The 24,323-nt window shown below is 24.5% G+C and overlaps 1 protein-coding gene across 1 annotated transcript in view; it reads left to right on the top strand.

The window, feature by feature from the left end:
- Ca-alpha1T (Ca[2+]-channel protein alpha[[1]] subunit T) overlaps positions 1 to 24,323 on the top strand; it is a 121,303-nt gene that overhangs the window by 20,905 nt on the left and 76,075 nt on the right. The window contains exon 2 of the mRNA XM_011498861.1: positions 23,315 to 23,426. Within this exon, the coding sequence (XP_011497163.1) occupies positions 23,315 to 23,426 (112 nt within the window). The remainder of the gene's footprint in view (positions 1 to 23,314; positions 23,427 to 24,323) is intronic.

Raw genomic sequence — 24,323 nt, 5'->3', positions numbered from 1 at the left:
ATACCAAAAATCCCTTTTTATCTTTCTTTTTCGAACTTGCAGTTATTAAAAATTCGGTTTCGAAAGAAAAAAAATACAATAGATAAATCATATGAATTAATTAAAGAATAAATTTTACTTTATGTGTTTGCTGTAATTTATTATTTGAATTTATTAATATTTCTTTTAAACGAATTCGTCTAATTGAATTATCAATACTAGACAGTTCATCAATAATTTACAAAAACTGCATACATACACAAATTATTATATAATCATTTAAAAAGTGACATTTTAATGTATGCATTTTTTATAATATAGAAATCTCTCTAAACAAGTATTGTAAAAAACGTGTTTAATTACAATTGATAAATTTATGTTTTTGTGAATTGTTGTGTTAAGTTTATAATTGTTACCTTTTATTAGAAATGAAAAATCTTATTAATGATATAAACGGTTTTGAAGATTGTTTAATTCTATCTATATCATCCATTGTTTTTGTTTGGATTTTCGATTAGGGAAAACTTATGTAACTAGGAGCACAATGAATAAGATAGATATAAAAATTTTTTAAAATATCATTTAAACAACTTTACTATTACATTGCAAACATTAAGTACCTTTTTTTATATAATTTGCTTTATTGGTAAAAAACCTAACTTTTTGCTCATATCATTTCTCTATGCAATTATATTTTAAGATTGTATTGTAATATTATATTTCAATAAATTCATATTAAGACATTAATTTTTTTCATTTATTTAAAGAAATTCTTTTCCATTTTATCTGATGTGTCGTATAATAAATGGCATTTGTGTTCATATTTTAAGGTTTTATAAAATTCTGATTTTCAGTTTTAAAAGTTTTTTTAATCATTGTTTGTCTCGTTAAATTAAAGTTGTGACATAAAAATTATATCGATTCAATATTCTATATATTGCTATTTCAATATTTCAATAATTCAATTCAATATTCAATATATTCAATTCAATTAATACTATATAATGTATTCAGTTTCTTCAAGTATCATCTGTTTTAAATAGAAGATATTTTAAAGATCTTATTGTATTTTATAGATAATCGCTTTCGTTTAATTAAAATGAAAATCTTCGGTTTATTATTAATGTGTAAAACCCTAATTGTATCAAATTTAAGAATATATCAGAATATATTAAACTTTATATGATTTTAAATACTTTTAAAAACTTTTAATTCTATTTTTTGCTATCGGATTATGAATTGAAAGACTCATTCATTATATTTAAATCAATATCTATAATGTCCAATAGTTATTAGATAAAATAGATGAATAATTAACTTTATAAACATTCAAATTATACAATGCTTGAATTTGATTTGATTTTTTTTTTCTTTATTTCTTTATAGGTCAAAATCATCATAAATTCTCATCGCGTTAGAGTGTGATTTTTTGAATATTATTTGTTACATTGATTTCAAATAAAGTTTTCAAATATTACTTTCATTTAGTTTAAATTAATTGCCTATTAAACCAGTTCTTGTATATTCATTAGTGCATATATCCATAAATAAAATTATTCTTGACCTTAACAAATTCGATATATATGCAAACTATCTTAATTTACATTTTCATTTAGACATACATTAAATGTTTATATACCAATTGTTAATTACAATTTAATATGTTTTCTTGACAAAAAAAAAACAAAACTTGTCTAGAATCTTTATCAATAGTACCATTTTTTCCAATAAATAATTTAATTGCCGGTATTAAAACTTATTCTATTTATTTTTCATTAATTTTGCGAATTTACAGCTTGTCATTTTATTTTAATAAATTAATCCGACCCTCTTGAGGCAATTCATTTTTCATTAATCAATTTAATTTACCATGATTATTAAACAAAAAATGACATCAATTATGCAAAACTCATCAGTGTAACGTACATATATTTTAATTGGTTAGATATATTTTGATTAAATTATTTAATTATTACCTTAGTTTCTATTCTGGTATTTATTTAAAATATTTATCGTGTAATCGCTCTAGTGATCAAAGTTATAAACAACAGATTAGTAAGTAGTTTTTCTTAAAGATCTAAATGCAGAATTATATTATGTTAAATATTAAAATTACACCATTTAGAAAATGATCAAATTATGTCCTTTATAATATAAAATTGCTTCATTTTATTATACATATATTTTTTGTTTGTTTTAATACTATATAAAACTGTTATACACACACGCGCGCGCGCGCACGCACGCATATGTATATATTTCAAACAATTAATTACGCTAATAAAATATTAAAATATTCAAAGATCTGTAAAATGTGATATAAAAATTATCGAATATCTATTTATCATTTACTTTTATTATTTCACATTACATGAATAGTACCAAAAAGTATTGCATTCACATTGATTTGTATGAAATTTTTTTTTTTTTTCATTAATTCACATAATAGAAGAATTAAAATAAAACAATAATAAAAATAGTAATAGTAATGAGCAACTACTTAGACGAGATCCCTATCATAAAGAATTCATTTAAATATCTTAAAGCAATCTGAAGTTTTAATAAAAAAAATATCTCTAGTCATGGATGGGGGGGGAGGTTATGTAGATTAAACTACTAATTATTTGAAAAATATTAAAATACGTAGTTAAACGTGCGGTGTGAAAAAAAATGCATATTAAAAATGATTTTAAATTAATTAAAATGACTAATTGTTAATTGTATATATAGGAGAATTGGCAGTAGTAGAACTAAACAAACGTTTCTCTTTATCTAAGTGAAAAATTAATACTTTTTCACATACTAATGTCGGAAGACTGGTTTGCAGTATTGCTTCTGTAGCTTTTAAATATTTTGAGAATATTAAGTTCTATGATTTATTAATAAGAGTATATACTTATTAATCAGGCTCGTTTAAAATTTGAAAGAGTAAAATATAGAAAGAATAGATATCCAAATATACGTATAAATGTTGAAATGTTTAGTAAATTTGCCTCGACTGCATATTTATAAATACCTTAGCGGAATTGTATTAACTAATATTTAATATGCTATTGTCAACACTTATCAGTCGGCTGTTTATTACCTACACCGACCTGAATGTTAAAAATGCTTTTGATATCTTTGTCTATCTTTTGTCCCTTTATCTCTTGCTCCCATTTGCTTGTATTCTAATTTCGAAGCTTTCAGCGTCTCAATAGGTAGGCAGTAGTTGAAAGTGCGATGGATTCGCCAAACACATAGATCGATTCACACCCGCAGGCTATAGGAATTCGGGGCAAAATAGAGTATCTCGACGAGTCTCGAGCAAAAGCACTTATAACTTGCTCACACATTCGCCATATTCATTGCTTTTTCTCCCTTTTCCTTTACTTCTCGTTCAAAGTTATTTCATTTCACTTTGAAAAACGTACTCTTCTGCGCACTTATCTCCTTTACATTACTTATATATCCCTGTATGAAGTAATTTTCTTAATTATTAATTACAATTAATATGATAAAAGTAATATTGCATATTGAAGAAAGGTAAATTTTTTAAAAAGTTTTTCTTAATGTTTTTGACGAATACAATTTTTTCTATTATATTTACACGAAGGACTTGATATTATCAAAACATTAATGGTCTACGATAATTGGTGTTCGATGAAATGATGAAATTACACAAATAACAATAATAATTATCGCACAAAATATTTAATTTTAAAAGTATTGTATTATCAAAATTATTAACTGAATTTTAAAATTAATATCTTGAAATATAACATTTTTTTTTTTTTTTTTAGATTAATAAAGAGGAATTCGTCTTTACATAATACTAATTTTAATGATATTCAAGTTTCGGATTATATGTGTTCATTTAATGTATGTGACAAAATGTGGGAGTATGTGCGTGCACATGAGTTATCACTTTCATTACGAATTCAATTTTAGTTTTTTAATGAATTTTTTAATAAAATAAATTATTTTATCCCATATTATACAAACATTAATAATTACTTAAAAGATGACTTATCTATACAATTTCAATTTTGTACTTAGAAATATTTCTATTATGTATATACGTATACATATATATATATTATATATATATATATATATATATATATATATATATATGTATATATTCATGTTCTTCAGTTGAGTAAATAGAAGTGAAATAAATTGTCTATATTTTGAGAATGAATCGATCCACCTATGAAATTTAATTTATAAAAAAATATCATTTGTTTTATAAAGGTATTGACAAATATATTTGTCCAGTTACTGAAAGGAATGATAGCTTTCGATTTCATAAAAGGAAAGCAGCGAAATATCCCCTCGATTACTTAACATTTGTTTGGGATGGGCCGAGTCTATATTCGCAACTGAAAAAGGACCTTTTCATATGTATGTTTTGTACACTCTATTCATATATTACTATTACTTGCTGTATTATTCCTTTAATGTTGTGAATTTTTATGTATATTTGAATAAGAGCACCGACCGAATTTTTTTAATAGCACTCATAAAGCAATCTCTGAGTAATGCCACGATAATAATCTTTTTCTTATATTTTACCTCTGACTCGATGTATATAAATATATACATATATATTCTGTTCAATACCAATGTAGTTTTTATGAGGGGTATATATGCGTATACATTCCGTTACGTTTACGCCAAAATGAACGATTGTTTTTCTTCTTTATTAATACATTGGTACTGATCAACAACCCAAGAAGTACTATTGTATTTTTATAAATTGTACTCTATTTTTCTTACTATCGTAAGTTTGAACGATGCATCTTCAGTCATATGTTAATATGTCTATTATAATCCCTGAAATTAATATAGTTTAATAAATTTATTCATTTAAATAGTAATTTTTTTATTGATAACTTTCGGCGTTATTTAATAGAGCATTTAATAACAAATACTACATATAAAACAAACTTCGTCTTCTTTTATTTTAGCATTATTGTATTTAATTCTATTGATTAAATTTATGATTTATTATTTATATTATTAATATTTTACAATTTCCTTAGATATTTGTTTTTATCCCATACAATTTACCAATGTTGCATCTAAATAATGACTGTTTTTCTTTTAGATTATAGTTTATGATAATAAACACTAATCGAATATTAGTTATAATTATTTAATGCTCTGTTTTCATGAAATCATATAATTTTTCAATACTTGAGTGATACAATATTCTTTAATGTTCTTTCTCTTATGCTTCATGTAATTGATGAATAAATAACGAATTTAGTAAGTTACTTAAAATAAAAATTTATTATCATGATCTTAGATTTAATATGCTTAAGATGAAAGTTTTTTTATAAACAACTCCAATGTCACTTAACCACAATGGACTTGTATTTTGAATAAACGATTTTCTGAATAAAATCGAAGTGAACAATCATGTTTGTGCACATTCTAACGATCGCTGACGCACATTCGTGGACGATCTGACGCACACGCTACAAACAATTAATTGTCCATAAACTATTTACATGTTAGAGGAATACAAATAAAATTATAGAAATAATATTCTTTGCTTCTTCATTCGTCCTTAAATATACGGAAGTATTAAAACATTTTATTGAAACAGAGATCTAATAGCGTTTAAATGTTGCAAAAACATTTACAAAATTATGAATAGAAATTTGACAATGATATGTAATTTGTTTCGAATCAAATTCCTTGTAAACTTAACAACTTATAAAAATACTTGACAACGTATTATTTATTTTTATAAAATACTTATTATCCATAGATTGCTACCAATTGCATATCAAAAAAATATTTTTGAATATTATATTTAAAATTATGATAATTATATTAAAAAAAAAAAAAAAAAAAAAAAATTTTTTCACTACGTGTTATAGATTAAAAACTCTTCTGGCAATTTTAAATATAAATTTAAATAAAAAATTTACAATCAGTAGAGTATCGCCATTCAATGGAAACTCCACAACTTATCTTATACATAATAGATTTGAGGACATATTAAAACATTAATGTATAATAGTATATCGACATGGTTATCACGTTTTTATTAATGAAGCTATACTATTCGGTTCATTACATTGTAATATTCATTATTAGTGATCATGTTAGGCAAACATGAAATTATATAACGTTTATTACCGAATAAAATTAAGTAATAATAGAAGTTTTCTCGTTGTTCACCAAACAATGTTTAAATATTTGAATTTATTATTTAGTATTTAAACAATTCTTAATTAAAATGAAAATCTGTAAATATAAATTAGAAAAATTTAGTGTTAATGCGAATAAGTCGGCAAATATACCGATTTTTTTATATGTTACCGTTTAATATTTATTTCATCCAATATATCGCAAAATCAATTGTTTGCCAAAGAGAAATAGAAGAAAGTAAAATTTTACTAATTCTATAACTTATGTTCTATATATCTTATTCCAAATATATTCAATCTATTTACGAGTTTCTTTTTTCATTCATTACAACTTTTCTATGTTTTTTTTTGTATATCTGTTTCTTTCTTATCGTTGCTTTTTTTATCAGTTTTCTATATAAATCTTCTCTAATTGAATGTATTTATTAAAATATTTGAATTTTACAATTACAATGAAAATAAGATTGCATATTAATATTGGGAGCTAATCATTTTTATTTTAAGTCAATTTAATTATTCTGACTGAGCATTAATACTTACAAAAAATATTTTGTAATTTTTGTATTGTGTTGTATTGTATTGATTAATTTTGTACAAAAAAATGGTTTACAAAAAATACTTACTATAATATTTAATTTACACAGACAATTATCAAGACTTTAAAATCATTCATAACCACACATATAAAAAAATACTTTGAAATTACAATAATTTATGATAACATTTTGTTCTGAAATAAATTACATGTAAATTGGGCTTGTAATTATAATTAAATTAATTTAAGTAAAAAATTTAATCAGTTTAAAAATTTCACCAAATTAAATATTATAAAAAAGGCAGAGATAAAAGGTTTATAGGAGTAAAACTGATATATTTAGTAAATTTAAATGTAAAATCGATTACCTTATATTTCGCATAATTTATAAATATGTTAATTTATTAAGATTTATTTACTCGTATAACGAATTTTAAATCAATATATATATATATATATATATATATATATACATTAGTTTAATAACAATATAAAATTAATGTAAACAAATTGATAAAACAAAAAAAATAATAAACTGAAAATAAAGTTTGGGTTAATTTTTTTTAAATATATAATAATAATAATGTTACAGGTAGTTTTTATTTTATTTAATTATATACAAAAGCAGAATTTATTTCTAATTGAAATTCAGATATTTAAATAATCTAAAATTTCAAACTAAATATTATGTATGTTAGCAATATTATAGTTATGTACATATATTTAACAAGATTTTTAAATTAGTGCAAATCGTCAAAGTGTCTGACCGATTCTTGACGCATGTATATTACATTATATAATTACGAGTAGAGAAGTGCTGCATTTCAATAATAAACAAGCTCTAGGTTAAATTTTTATTAAAAATATTTTTATAATAAAGTGATATATTAGATATGTCAGGTATATTAAATTTATGAAAATGTATAAATTACTTCTAAAAAAACTGGTGTTCACCATATAATTTTCAATTACTATGTATTTAATAACAGTTTATTTACTGTATTGAGTTGCGAAAATACCGATTCCTTTTCGTTTTCTCTGGAAATTTGATTACATCTATTACAACTTCTGTAACTATATTTTTATTTGGATTCGTAATATTTCTCGTTTATTACTTTATCAGATTAATCGTCGATCGAATGTTATGTCGGCTCAAAATTTCAATTTAATATTGAATTTCCGATATAATTTTTTAATGATTTTTTCGGAGACACTTGTGTTCATTTTATTCTTTTGTTATATAGATCTATTATTTTTTATTTAATAGGCCAATTATTTGAGTAGCCAATTAGTAAATTTGTGTATTTTCATTTTTGTTGCTATAAAATCTAATGATCAACGATTTAATAATTTGATTAATACGTATAATATTCTAATATGTAACGTAATTAAATCTCTTTGCAATCTTTTCATTATTGATACATTTTAAAGTATATTATATTGCTATTGTTAGTTTGAGATATGAAAGGTTGTTTAATTATTCTATTTATTTATTTTTGTCAATTAATTTTGTTATTAATTATTCAAATTAAAATTTTTCTGAACTATCATCGTTTAGTAGATCGTTTTATCGAATCATTTGTACAAATTATCATATTATTTTATTGTATAAATGTGTTCTAAATCATTCCTTTAGCATTCGGTAGAATAATAAATATTTATCTCGTAGACTGCAAGAATAAAAATTCTATAATATACTGGGATTTACTTTATGACAAATTTTACATCTTAAACAGATACTCTTATCTATTTATAAAAATTTTCGTTCCTATAATATTTTCAGTTCTTTTTTTAGTTTTTTATTTAATTAAAATCTTCATTTCTGTCGTCAATTTACAAATCCACCTTTTCTTGAAAGCATAAATTTTTGTTCACCCATTTGACTCTAAATGAATTAATTATCGAAATGATATTGAAATTCCAAATGCCTTATGTTAGTCAGAGTGAGTTTATTACTATTTCAATTCAATAAATATAATTTCTTAGATATTTGGAACCTTTTTATTTAAAACCATTTATTTAAATTTAAAACCATTTGTTGAATAAATATTTTTAATGATATATCGATTGTTATCTACATAGCAATTGTTGAAGATATACAATTTTTCTTAAAATTTCGAAACAATTCTTAATTGGAAACGAAATATTAGTTTAATACAATATAATGATAAATATCGCAGTTATCACAATGAAATATATAGAAAAGGTAAAATAACTTTTTTCTATAAATAAAAAATCTTTAGGGATATTAATTGCCTTTTGCCATATTGTTACTTTATGTATGAATTTTTTTTATAAAAATAAGTGACGTTAATATAAAAAATCGTTTACATTTCAATGAATATTTATGGAATACTAGTAAAATCAAAATGAAATTAAATTAATTTTGCAAATAGATAATTTTAATATAATAAAAGTTTAATAATTTTGTCTAATCAAGAAAGTTTTCTCAAACTCTCAGTACACTAACTAAATATAAAAAAAATATATTTAAATTTAATACCCATTTAAATAAGTATTGGATAAAGACATTTTATTCAAGCTTTAAGCTCGGAAACTAAACTATGTAATAAAATATTTATATATTTAACATGAGCGTTAGCATGAATATTTAATTTTAACATACATGGAGAGCTTTAGCGCATAGATATTTAATATAAGTCTTAAATTCCATAAATTGTCGTTCGCCGGGTACTTTTTCATAGCCAATTTATCATAAATAAATGATTATCAATCTCAAACTGATTTATATCTATGAAATAATTATCTTGGAGTATAATAAATAAGAATATTTTATATTATAATATATTGCATCGACTTATTTGAAATATAATTGTATAGTTACTCGATGTGCTTTCCAATTACCATATAACCAATAATATGTATCGGTATAATGATGCAGCTTGTAACACTTTCCGAATTATCCCGAAAATGTCTCTTGAATTGCTCATTAGTTTGCCCCCCTCCCTTCGTGTAATGTTGAAAACGGGAATAACCGAGCGAGTAATTCACAATGTGAAATTCTTTACTAATCGCTAATCACACTTATCCGATTGATTTTCTAAGATTTTGCAATTTAACGCTTCTGTTCAGTGATACAGGAAGACAGTGTCACGACGGCGATCACACGCGCGAGGATGTGAGAAAGAGGATCCGAGCGCAGGCGTGAGAGTGAGATATTGAGGGAGTGATTGAGTGCGAGAGGGAGGGAGGAGGGTGGCTGGATAGTCCAGCTGTTTATTGATCGGTGCGTTTCCGTCTCGCTTGCGAGTAGATATTTTATTCGGTCTCGTGTTCTGCCGTTCAGCATATCCTTTCCTCTGTCTTTCTTCCTCAGCTTGCTCTACTCAATGGCTGCCCATTCTTCACTCTTTTCTGGATTACTAGCCAACTTATGCAATTTCACCTCTTCTTTTCATTCTTTTCTTTTCCTTTTTTTCTAAACTAGATTATGATGATTTTATTAGTGGATGTGTTCGTATATTCTACTTCTGATCGTCACTTTCTTAATATTTCCATGTCTGGTAATATATTCATGTATTGTTACCAAAGTCTGCGCGATATAATTGCCATTCAATTTATTTTTGTTAAATGTTTTAAGAATGACTTCATACTTAAAATATCAACGAATATTTTATTCTATTATCCACTAGTTTAATACAAAATTAATAAGGTAATCGGGACATTTTCATGAAAGAAAAAGGAAAAAATTAAGAAAAAAAAATTCAGACACAAAGTAATTGTTAGTAATCACATAAATTAAAAAAATAAAAAACATCGTAACATTTTAGTTTACTACATAATTTAAAAAGATGCTTACAATTGTTCTGCGATATTAAGTTATATATGCGATTCAATATTCTCTTATGCTTAATGTCAAAATATAACAATAAATACATTTATACAGCGCTCAACATTATTTTTGGCTTCTCAAAGATAAATAAATTTCTTCAGAGTAATAATGGATTAATATTATCTTTAAATAGTGATCAGTGCTAATTTTATTATAATAGATATTGCATAGTCCAATATTAATTAATTCCATCAAGTATCGTTTATTGAATTTCATAACGAAATAATATATTATTTGATATAATAAATTCGAATATATAATTCTATAATCATTCTGCGATAATTATAATACTTCGTCATATTTTTCATAAAAGTGTGCACGGAAGATTTCATTTTAAAGAGATTTGTCGTAAAGTGACTAAATTTGATTCGTTGATTTTTAAATCAAATTATCTTTTGTTAAAATTATTAATTTTTTCCGACATTTGCAATTCTTTACCATAATTTAATTTGTCGCAGGACTGCAATGTCATATAAATATGCAGCAGTTTCACCGTGCCAATCGCAAATTAATCAAGAGATAAAAAATAAAAAAATAACTTTATAATTCGTATAGTTCGTAATCCGTTATTTTATATTTTTTTATCAGCTCGATCGTCCACTCACTTCAAAAATATAGTTGATGCATTTTAATCGAATGCTGACGAATATAACGATACAAAATCATTACCAATATACTAAGAATTACATCAGCAAGTTCTCTTAGAGTGTCTTGCACAACATGCTGACTAATTCCCCTACAAATACATTCATAACGGAGATCTGCAAAAGCCTCATATACGAGGATGCTCATTATCTGGCTCGTCTCCTTCCGCTAAACCTCGAATACAAACTTTACACATTGACCTCATCCTTTGGCACATTCACACTCGTCAATGCACGGGAACAGATGCGAACTTCTCAGCTGCACTCGGCTGCTTCATTCGCACTGCCGACTACATCTTATGGACTTCGTAGCTTTTGCCTTCGCGGATCGATTCGCCCACGCAGTTGTGAAACATCGCGACAACAGTGCGCCACGGCGACGGCGAGGTACGAAAAGGGAAAGGAGTCGCCGGTAGAATTCGCTTTTCGTCTAGCAGTTCCAAGTATCCCTCGGTACTCCGAGCATAAGATTAGCCATAACACGCCTTCTGCCTTCGCTTAGATGCTAAAGAGCTCGATAAACTTAATGCATATTTATTATTTTAAAGATCCTTATGTATCTTCTGTTATTCGAAGTATTTTTATCGGCACGACCAGACTCGATATTCGCTTTAGAGGAGTCAGTCTCTCCTGTTTGAAAAGCAGTGCTTTTTGATCTTCGTGCATAATTCATTTGTAACCCCGACCTTTTTAAACTTTATTCAAAACCCGCCACTACATATTTATTTTATATGCAATATATTCAATACGTCATTTTTACATTTAAACAATCATTATAAATATTTTCGAGCTCGTCGCTAGCGATAAATGCATATGATTTATATTTGTGTATTGATTCAATGTTAAATTATTCTGTATTTCATAGTGTAATCACTTAAGGTAATGGTAAAGTTTGTGTTAAAAAAAAAAATAAAATAAAAAAATAATAATTTCTCAATCGATGAATAAAAATTCACCTTTAATCGTGCAAATCTAAAGAAGCGAGGAATAAGTGAGATTAAAAATTGTAAATTTCTTAATTTTAAGAAAATAAAGAGATATTGAATCGATGATACAGATAGAGAGATCTTTAAGAATATATATTTTTGTCCGGGACTTTGGTTTGAAAAAATAATTTTAACTTAGCAGATTTCAAGATAAGAAATGAATATCTTAATACGAAAAGCTCGACACTAGCAGGCGGCAAATCAACAAAGTTTTTTTCTAGAATATTTGCGATCCCCAGAAAGCGTTAGTTTATTTAAATATTGTTCCTTCGACGTCATGGGTCTTATGGAACATACGGAACATCAAAATGAGCTTGAAGGTAAAAATGAGATTAGGGCAGGTTTATGCGAGGATTAATCTCTCAGAGTGCGAAGAATCATCAAGACTGGTGGGAGCTTTGCTTCGGCCGCATTCAGCTTCCTATGTTTGTTAATTGAATGTATCAGTGGGATTTATTGAAATCTGAGAGAGGCTTGTTTGTTGATGTAAGGATATACCGAAAAGTATCTTCTAATACGCATCAATTAATATTACGAGCTTATAATCGCTTAAACTTTTAAGCAAAATAAATGTTACTTGCGTATCAATCATTGCCAAGTATTTACACAAAAATTGTGTTTTTAATTTTATGGCACGAACAGCGAATTGAAATTATTTTGTTGGTTCATTCGATAAATTATACCGAAAATATTCTGCAATTAGTCAACTATTCTATATGCATGCGTGTTCGTATATATTTAATCATAACATTTGATCAACACAACATTTAATCATTACACAATATTGTTTTTATATATGTGTGTGTGTATGGATACATTTAAAATTTTTATAAAGATTTAATTTTATAGAAAAAATTAGTATTGGTATAGTAAAAGCTAAGAAAAATGTATCTTGAAATGTTATATTTTTTATACAATATTCGATTGATTTTTATAATAAATTCTGCTACAAATTGACAGTCACTAAATATGTTCCGAATGTTTTCCTTAATATGTTTTAATGTTTTATGAAACATTTTTTGGTAAAACAAAAGATATAGTATAAATTCACAAATATAATCCCCATTGGATGCGAAAAAATCGAACGCAATTTCATTCATATATGTTATGTACCATAAAAGTATTTTACATCCATTATTACTAAGCAAAATCGTCTCTTGTATCATTTTATTTAATTTGTCGTCTTTTACATAAATTTTTACTCTCTAATTATAGATATTTCTATAAAGCAACTATGTAGATATATTTTATTTGGAAGTAAATAATATAAAAATTATATTATATCAAGATTACTATTTAGAATTATTAAGTATTAAACAAATTTTTCATTTATCTGTTGCATTAACATTATATTTATACAGTGAATTATGTATAAAATGAAATATATTGAATTATTATTCGTTTATTAATCCAAAATTTGGTAAGAAAAGAAAGACTGTCGTGTTAAAAATCGACGTGAAAAAAGGTTGAAAGAAAGTTAGCCGACAACTGAATATCTTGTAATGATGCATGAATAACGTTTTTATAAATTAAATAAATCAAAATATATAAATAAATAAATATGTGAGATAATAATATGTGAGAAAACCGTGTCAATGCTTATGTACGGTCAATAGTGCGCGTTCATGAAATTTTTTTTTTTTTTTTTTTTTTTTTTTTATAAAATTCTATTATATACAGTAAGAGTCTTTTAAATTCCTTGAAAAATTTGTATATAATACATTTTAAAAAAATACAATGTATTATTTTACACTATGTTTAACTATTATTATATTTATAGATCTTATCATTGCACTACACTTTAATTTTCATTGTATGGTATGGCTATTTAAAAATTAATCAATTTCAATATATTGAACTATTAATGTTTTAAAATATGTTAATATTGTTCTTAAAATAATATTAATATCTATGAATGAGGTAAGTAATAATGTATTAGTACATTATACAGAAATGTTATACTAACGTACGAAATGTTTAAATTCTTGTCGTATTTACTTGTCCCGTAATATTTTGCTAATATTAATCTGTTCAATTAATAATTTAATTTTAATAATATTTAGCCTGCATCTAATATTTGAAAAATCAATGATTTTGTTATAAGAAACACATTTACTCTTATATTTTACATTTATTCCTTTCATAAAAGAATAATTATTTTACGTTTTCGGTTCAATTTACGCAATTCAAAGTTATTTTAGAATTCTATTTAAGCAATACTCGTATGATTTCTGAACAAATTTATATATACTTTTGAAGAAAATATCACCATTGTATCATCAACGATTTTCGTAAAATATATATAAGTCCATAAGTACTAAAAAAAAAAAAAAAAAAAAAAAAAAAAAAAAAAAAAAAAAAAAAAAAAAAAAAAAAAATGACATGAACGCGCACTATTGACCGTACATAAGCATTGACACGGTTTTCTCACATATTATTATCTCACATATTTATTTATTTATATATTTTTTTAAAAGTGACTATTATAAGCCAGTAGACTCACTGTATAAATTTCTTGATGTTCAAAATTAAAAATTGATATTGTATGTTGATATTTTAGTATTGATCTTTAGCAATAAAATGACTAGCTAATTACATATTGGTAACATGTTTACAGAAACTGTATACTATATTTTACCAATATAGTACCTATCAAACGTTGTACAATAAATATATAAATATTAATTATTAAGGAAAATTATTAGATTAACATAAGTGTATTTATGTTTTCAAATTTATAATTTCATAAAACATATAAATGTAGATCGAAAGAAATATAAAATTATTGTACGAGATGTAGCGAGTTCTATTACATTTAATGTACATAGTGCATGAATATAATTTTTCTCAATTACAAAATGAGAATAATTTAATTCGGTATTCTAATCATTCTGAGCACTTTGCATATATTCAGTAGTTGGATTTTTTTAAAACCCTTCGATACAATCGCGTACAGTTTCTAACGTAAAAAAATGCCAATTTTTATCCGATATAATGTATAAAATAATATTTTACAGTAGGATGATTTAGCAAAAAGTGATTATTACGATCAATTTAACTACTGCTTGTTGTGTACAACATAATGAATAATAAAACATATTTCGTATAATGTAGAAAAGGGTATGCTTACTAGATTTTTCTATATTTAGAAAGAACATTAAATTAGCGAATTAAAATAGCATATTAATATTATCATTCAATCATATAATTAAATCTTATTATTAAAAACATTATAAGTAAGTATAAATGGAGGGGATGGAGTTTTTTTAAATTTAATAAGCACATAAATTAATCTTGAGAAATATTCTAAATTCTTCTCAGTATTTAAAATCGGACAATTTGATTGGCTCATAATATTTAAAATATTCGTTGAATTCTTTAAAATAGAATCGATAAATTGTAATATTAACGTTTTGTAATATTTAAATTCAAAATAACCATCATTCCCTAGTCATTAGTGTCCTATTATTAGTATTAGTATTGTATATGTAATTTTTATGCTCGAAAAATATAGTGAAAAACAATTTTCACGTAATGTCCTAGATTTAATGACTAATTTCTATTATCTGATATTATAAACCAATATTATAAGGGACATTTAATACTTTCACAGTCGACCCAAGTACTACGTCACAATTTATACAATATGACTAATTAGAAAAATAGGATTCGTACACGGACGGGCGCTTACGCAGAAAGAGCGAGTGAGTGTGGTAGGGGGTTCGGGGTGAGGGCGAGAGGAAGGTAACGGGAGATCGTTAATCGAGCGATGATGGATTTCACGCGTAACGTTTCCCGGTAAAGATGCGTGTTTGCCAGATTGCGTGTCTCGTTCGTTGGGCGCGATGAGCGAATGAGTGGGGATGAAAGCGCGGGGACAAATGGTGAGAAAAACAATTGAACGGGCCGATGTATCTTTCTTTCCCTTACTCAAGTGAAGGGATAGCGCGTGCGTGCGTGCGCGCGTAGGGGAGTGAGGGGAGGGGGAGGAGAGAAGACAAACATAAAGTGAAAGAAAAGACATTCGAGCATGTAAAGTGCTCGTGGCGGATGTTTGCCAAGGGCAACTCGAATGAAGGGCAAACCTCTTGATTCGCATAATGAAGAAGGCAAACGTCGTGTGCACAGCGACGTTGCCTGAAAGAAGCCCCGACCTCGCGTATCCCCCTATGACAATTGTGAATTTCCCAGCTCACAGGCTAGCCAACGTTTTAATTGTTTGGTGGGGTAAAGTCGTCGGTCGTGGCAGGGGCGGAGGGGGCGACGGTGGCGACGAGCGAAACGCGCAAAGACGACGACTACCCGTCGACCAGCCGTGGTTGCATTAGTGTAGTGGTTTAACGGTTTTTGGATGGAATGTCGCTGTGCCTCGTAATTTCACAGCTCATAGTTCAGCCAATAATCGACGAGGGCAGAGCTCGCTGTTTGCAAATTCAAAAAATTCGAAAATTCGAGACAACCGTTGCGCTCGTAATAGATGGTTGGTGCTGGTATTTCGTTAGCTGTTCGAATTGTGGGTAATATTTATTTATCTCTTGTAAAGTTTTCCGACAGTCAAATATTGGATAAAGGATTGATATATATGTATGTTATCGTTTTCCGATGATATAACATATAAATATTAGTATTTAAAAAAAATCAAGGATTATATTAACAATAGTATGAGTATATCTGGCTTATAAAACTGTGCAATGTAATATTTTAATGCATAATTTGTAAATTTACGATAAAGCTATTTAATGCCTGAAAGATTTTAAAATGTTATTAAATTATAAATTCAATGTATAAAAGAGCGTTAGAGGATATAGTAAAGTCTCGTAGACGCGTATTAAATTATTTCAAATAAAGGATGAAAAATTCTGCGAATTAAATACAACCCTTATTACATTTACGTATTCCCCTTATTGATTAATTATCTATAAAAACGATCGATCTGATAAAATAAGGCACCCTCCGTCGGACATCCTGCCTACGACGATTTTCTACCGTTGCTGGGCGCAAAGATGGATGCGGGAAAACCAAGCTTTGAGTCCCCCACCCCCTCATCGGGCACTCCTCCGTCGCTTCTTTATCGTGAAAACAGTCGATATTCCGTTCCTCCCAAGCATCTCCAGACAGTGTCCTCCAGGTGCTTACACGACGAGGAGTTGATCGAGCCTATCCTCGGACATCCGAGGTTAATACCCGTGTCATCATCCACGTCCAGATGCCAAACATCTTCTCAATTGTTAACTGGCTATGGGATCATATGCTACTGGCTATAGAATTTTCGTTATTTATTTTCTCTATCGAGAAACAGAGCAAAGCAAAGGGACTCGAGAGACTTCAATTTGTCGCTTTTAGAGAATCGAAATATTTCTTTCCTCTTCAATCGTCTACCATTAATTGCCTACTTACCTTTGCTTCTCCGTTTTATCTGTTTTGACTTGCAATTATTCTTCTACTTTAATTAAATATTTTACATATACAGTTGGCAAACGATATATTATTAGCGATGTAGTGGTAATCTTATATATCAACTTCCATATTAACAAGTTCAAATTAGAAGAAATAAACAATATTAAGCAACTTTTAACAAGAACAATAAACTATTATCTTTAGAAAAAAAAAACAATTATTAAAACAATTATTTTAATGTAATTTATTTTAGATAATCAAATGCTCTACAATCAAAAGTTTGTTTGACTTTCTCTGTTTCTATTAATTTCAAAGTAATTTTGATTTAGACTATTCAGTTATATGACGTTATCCATTATAATTTCTATGAAGTAGTTAATCAATAATTTAGTTTATCACATCAAAAACCAGCTTTTTTTTATCACTTTTCATATACTATATGTATGTATATATATATATATATATATATATATATATATATATATATATATAATTCTTATAACGTATTCCGATTTTAATAATGTACAAGGATGTTTGCTTCAATGTTGATTAGAAGTTTTGTTCTTTTAAAAATTTGATATCATGTATTCATGTAAGTAAATGAAAAGAAAATCAAATAAAAATCAATAATCGACGATTATAACTTTTTTATGAGATAAGAAATTCATAGGATGTAATTTACTATGAATGAATAAAACTGTTCTATATTCAATAAATAATTCTTACATGCCATTTTCTTATATTTATTATATTTCTAACATTTATTACATCAATGTTAACTTTTTAATTTTATATCAAAATGATTAAATCCGATTAATTTATTTTTAATTTAACCTTGTGTTCAAAGTTATTTTATTTCTAATATATGAACTTCCTATTTTTTTTTTCATCAAAATTATGTAATTTATTTTATAGGCTTGAACTATTTTTTTTAATTTATTGATTATTTTTTTTTAGATAATATCCATTGATATATTATATAGATAACAACAAATCTTTTATGAAATTTTTTGATAAATATTTTTCTTTCCTTTTTCCCATCTAACGTACTTATTATAATATATACATTATATATATATATATATAAATTTTGTTATGATAATCTCTATATAAAGTGTAAATTTTTTATCGTGCTTAATAGTTTATCTCTCTCTCTCTCTCTCTCTCTCTCTCACTCTCATTCTTTCTTTCGTGTTTACATGTGATTTTAAATATCAAAAATATATGTTTATATTTTATTTGTTATATTATAGTAAATTATTACACCCTCTTATATTTGTACACTATTCTTTTGTGTTTTTGAGTTATTTCATTGATTAATTAACAGATTTATGAATGTTTACATAATCTTTTTATATTTTTATTTTTCTTATGAATTTGGGTTTCAGAATTTGTTTTTTAATATTGTCGGTAGACATTTCTTGTTTTATAATAATTACATTAAATACATACCTTATTAAATTTTTTTAATTAATAATTATATAATCTTTCGTTATTTACTTGGTTTTTTTCAATTCTATAGAATATATTTTTATTTTTAGTTTATAGCCCGAATATAAATTATAATTTTTGTCAGCTTTTATTAGAAATATATAAAAGTATATGATAATTAAAGAATTCATTTTATTTATTGTATCAGTTACATAAAAGTTTTATCCAATCTTCTAATTTCTTTAGCCAGTTACTTTGTGATATTATTTGTGTTTCATTTATTTTCGATTTCTATCATTATTTTAGAAATTAAATATTTTCCAGCTATCTATTAATCTAAAACAAGAAGCGCAAAAAATAAATATTTTGTAAAATACTATTTTAAATCTAAAATATTTCATGCATATTCTAAAATTTATTATGTAAGAATATTTATTTTGTATCATACTATTAATTTGTTTTAAATTGATGTGTAAATTGAACATTTGTTTTTAAGCATTTTAAACTATCATACGCAGTAGGATTTATAATATCGAGTACAAATAAGTATTATTATTACTATAAATAAGTATTATTATTGTTATTATTATTTTTATATAATAATAATAATAATAATAATAATAATTATTATTATTATTATTACAGCTGTTTATGTTTCCCTTGATTTTTAATTTAATATCTACTTTATTACTATATTCAATTAATACTATAAGTGAATATTTTATAACACTGAAAAAATTACTTTTATTTATTTGACATTATCATTATCAAAGATCTTGTGTACGTCCTAGATTTCAAAATTTGAATTCAATATTATTTTTACCTTATCTCGATGTATCTAAAATCTTTATTATTTTTACTTTCTTTTTTATATTCTATATATTGTTGATTTTCTTACATTTTTCAATATATGCAAGTCAATTAAGCTTCTCAGCAAAATTTTATTACTTTCATAAGATTTTAAAAAATGAATACTTTTTCAATTCAATTCTATAATATGTAGATCTATTATTGTATTATTTTCATCTTATCTGCAATATATCAACATTTTATAAACGATTTGTTCTAGAATTATAAAATTTATTTTATAATCATTAAATTTTGCGAACGTCAAGTGACAATGGATACATGCATTATTTAAATAAGTTTTCAAATTTTGCTACCAAACAAAAAACTATAACATGAATAAATAATTTTTTAAATTTCTCTTTTACAATGATTTATTCTAATTATTATTATATTTTAATATTTATTTATAATTATTTTAATAATTTTATTAATAAATTTTGGACAAGAATTTTATAATTATATTTTTATTTATCAATAAATATTTTTTTATTATTTTATTAATTTCTGTTTTTTCTATTTTTTTTTTAATTAATTTAATTCATAAAGTTCTAATTTGAATTCTAATTTTTGCTTCTGGTTTCCAATTTGCACCAATATTTTTTTAATAGAAAATCCTTGGTAGTACTACTTTCATTAGTACCCCTTACATTTGAAAAGGTTAATAAATACTTGTAAAATTTAGTAATATTAATTTTTTTTTCATATTTTAATAGCCAGTACAGTGTTTTCTCAATTAATCAAATTATAAGATTGTTCGTATTTTATTTTTTAAATGAATTTGCATAATATTCTCAATATTTTCATATTTCAAAAGCTCACTTTGAATAATTTAATTATAAATAAACTTAATTACTTTTCAAACATTTTTATTAATAATATAATGTAAACTTTTTTGACGTTAATTATCATATACAAATCTGTTCATTAAAAAAATTTTTTTTCAGTGAGTTTTAAGGAATTTATAGAATGTGTCTATTTTATACAAATATTTATACAATAATTATGACTTATGATTAGTAAAATTGGTTTATGAAAATGGGAAATACAAACGGTGTACAGATACTATTAAACTTAATTTATTAAATGATCAGATTTTGTTTAAAAATTTGATCAGATTTTGATAAAAATTCTTTTTAAATTTTTCACTAATTTCAATGCAAACAGTACATTTAAATTCTGAGTTAAATTATTATTATGTATTTTTAATAAGGTGATATAACACATTTTACAATTTGTTAAAAATAAATTTATATTTGTACATTTATTATCATATAATGTTAGCTTAAATTGTTACAAGAATTAATAATAATAATAATCTACAATTCAGTTTAATATATTTATATGATAACAATCCTACATACTTAAAGTTATTTGCACTTCTTATAGAAAATCTATCTACACTATATTGTAGCAATTTTACATACAATTATAAAATTATAAGAAATTATAATTTTAATTATTGCTAACTTATTATTCATAGTATATGTTTTTTTTACATCTAGAATAAAATTATTTAAAACATCTAATTATATTATCTTAAACGAATATGTCTGTCTCTACTGTCTTATTTTTGCTTCTGTTTTTTTCGATTGTAGTTGCTTTAATTTAAAAGATTTAATAAAATTCTACTATTTTAATCACTAATAAAACTTGAAAATATTGTAAAAAATTTTTATATTTTGAATGCTTTAATAAATATAGATGAATACAAAAAGGAAAATCAAAATTCAAAATACAATGAACGTATAATTTTAATGGGATACTTGTATGGATTTTTGTTGTTATATTGGGCTCTTGTTTTTATATTTCTATCACATATTTATTAATCAATGTAATAATTTTGTATAATATTATATTCGAAAAGGTACAATATTCATATAATTTCAATCATCAAATTCCTTCCTGGTAAAATATATAAATTGAATTCATTAAGTTAGCATTTTAATTTTAAAGTAAAATTGAAACTTTCATTCACATAGATCTCTATATGTGCGATCATGATGTAAAAAATAATAACTACATGAATTATAAAAGCAATATTTACATTTATAATTTCTGTATACTATATTTTAATAACCCGAAGACTAGAAATTTTTTAAATATACAAGTATAAAATAATTACAATTCATAAGTAATTATAAAACCTAGTTTAATTATAGTTTCAAAGTAATTTCATTAATTATAATCAACATATTTGTGAAAGTTTCCAATTTGAATTTAATATATTTTATTAATTTTCAGTCATGACTAATTATATATTTAATATAAATAGTTAAGAATATTATTTATTGAACTTACAACAATATAAAGTAAACAATAACATTAGGTTTATCAGATATCAATTTATCGTCTTTTATTTGCCATTGATCATCATTTAAAATTTATTAAAACAAATTATTCATTAAACAAATTAATTATTGATATAATAGTATGTTATAAACAATATGTAAGCATGGGTAGTAGATTGAGGTAGTTTATATGATTTAAAAATTTTTTAATTATTTTATCTTGAGGATTCTATAAATTATCATGATTGATATATAAATTTTGCGTGTACATATTGACTGAGAAATTTAATAGAACCAATGAATTTTCCTTTCATTCTAGTTTCGAAAGTAAATATATTTCAGTTGAAATATCTTATATCACATTCTATTGTATACGTTTATTCTTTAATGTTTCTGAGTAATAATACAAATTTAATGTTTTCTTTCGATAAATTTATTTAATATAATCGATTAGCTGCATCGATTCTTTTAGGCCAGACATTGTTATTAATAAATAAATTTTGGTTACATTCGATTGAACAGACTTAAAAACAAATTTATGTTAGCAATTTATATTTCTCAATGAAATATCCTTTGCTTACTCACTAATTTTTTTTTTTTCATTTAACGTGAAATTAATTAAAGATGTATAAAAAACTACAAATCAGTCTACATTTTGTTGTTTTTTATTTTACTGCTTTGTAATAATTCAATTTTATATCGTTTTTGTTATTTTTAATTTACTAAACATAATAAATGTAATTCTTCTTTCAATATATAGATTTATTTGAAAAAATATTTCAATTATATATTTTGTATAAAATTTTTATCTATAAGTACAATAGAAATTATGCTCTTTATGGGAGTGAATTGAAAGTCTGCCAATAACGAATGAAAGTTTATCCTTCTGTAAAAAATTTAATAAAGGTTTTGCGTAAATGTATAGGCCAATAAAATTGTTTTTTGGTTTTTATTTTAGTATATCATAAACAAATTGAATAAGCTTAGATAATGATTGTAACTACATCGATGTAAAGAATATCAGTTAAACAAAATATAATTGCTCCCCTTATTCTTTCATTTTGCTACTAAATTAAGACCTTCCGCATCCTCAAAATATCCTGAAAATTCGACTAATATCACGCTCCTACGAAATTTTAACAACATGTATTTCAATATTGACAATGCCTTTACAGTATTTTCCTTAACTCAGTATCTGATAAATACGTGGTTCGAAAGAATAAGCATGATGGTGATCTTGTTGAATTGTATTACCCTGGGGATGTACCAGCCGTGCGTCGATGACCAATGTGTCACAAATCGGTGCAAAATTTTACAGGTAAGATTATTTATCATATGTTATTCCAAGTGAATATCGAAGATTTTAAATGTCTTTAAAATGTAGTCTTAAATTCACAAAATTGGCCTCTAGGATTTTCAATAACCAAATACATTGATATTCTTGATTTTATATAAGTAATTTTTAAATACGTACAAATTAACTATTTACAGTACTATTTGAAAAGATTTCTAATGAAATCTTGCTTTCATACGTACTAATAAATATTTGTTCATATTTATTCAATGTACTTTATTTGATTAATTAGTTACAATTTTTTTGACTATAAAATTTTACTGTAAAGTCAATAAACTATTTCTCTTTTTTTTTTTATAAAGAATAGCATCAAAACCAGTAGTAAATCTTTTACAATTTCAGATATTCAGGTTAATGCACCATTTTTTTAATTAAAACTCCAAATTAATATTCCTGATTCATGTACTTTCAGTTGGCGAACATAAAAATCAGTATGAAGTATTTTAAAGTAATAATTTACAACAAATATTGATATTTGTTGTAATATTTACACTAATATAAATATTTGAGGACACAAAGATAAAATAAATTTTTTTTTTAAAAAGAATTGTTTAAACAAAACTTTATTTACATAAAACAGAATAAGACAATTTTTAAAAAAGTAGCTGTAATAAAAATAAATTATTTGTAAAATTTAAACGAAGTTTTAAATCTTTCATAGCTATTCAAAGTTTATCTAATATAAACTAAAAAATATAAAGTAATTTATCATAAAATTTTGTAATAAAAATACTGCGAAATACTTGAACATATAATATGCATCATAATTAATATAAATCATACTTTTATATATTATATTTAACTGGATAATTCATTTTTAAACATAAAAACAGTAAGCTAAAAATCATAAAAATCATAAGT

The sequence above is a fragment of the Ceratosolen solmsi genome, unplaced genomic scaffold (genome assembly GCF_000503995.2).
Source record: "Ceratosolen solmsi marchali unplaced genomic scaffold, CerSol_1.0 scaffold30, whole genome shotgun sequence".
Classification (NCBI taxonomy): domain Eukaryota; kingdom Metazoa; phylum Arthropoda; class Insecta; order Hymenoptera; family Agaonidae; genus Ceratosolen; species Ceratosolen solmsi.
The sequence above is the reverse complement of the archived record's forward strand: the minus strand, read 5'-3'. Positions and strand labels throughout refer to the sequence as shown.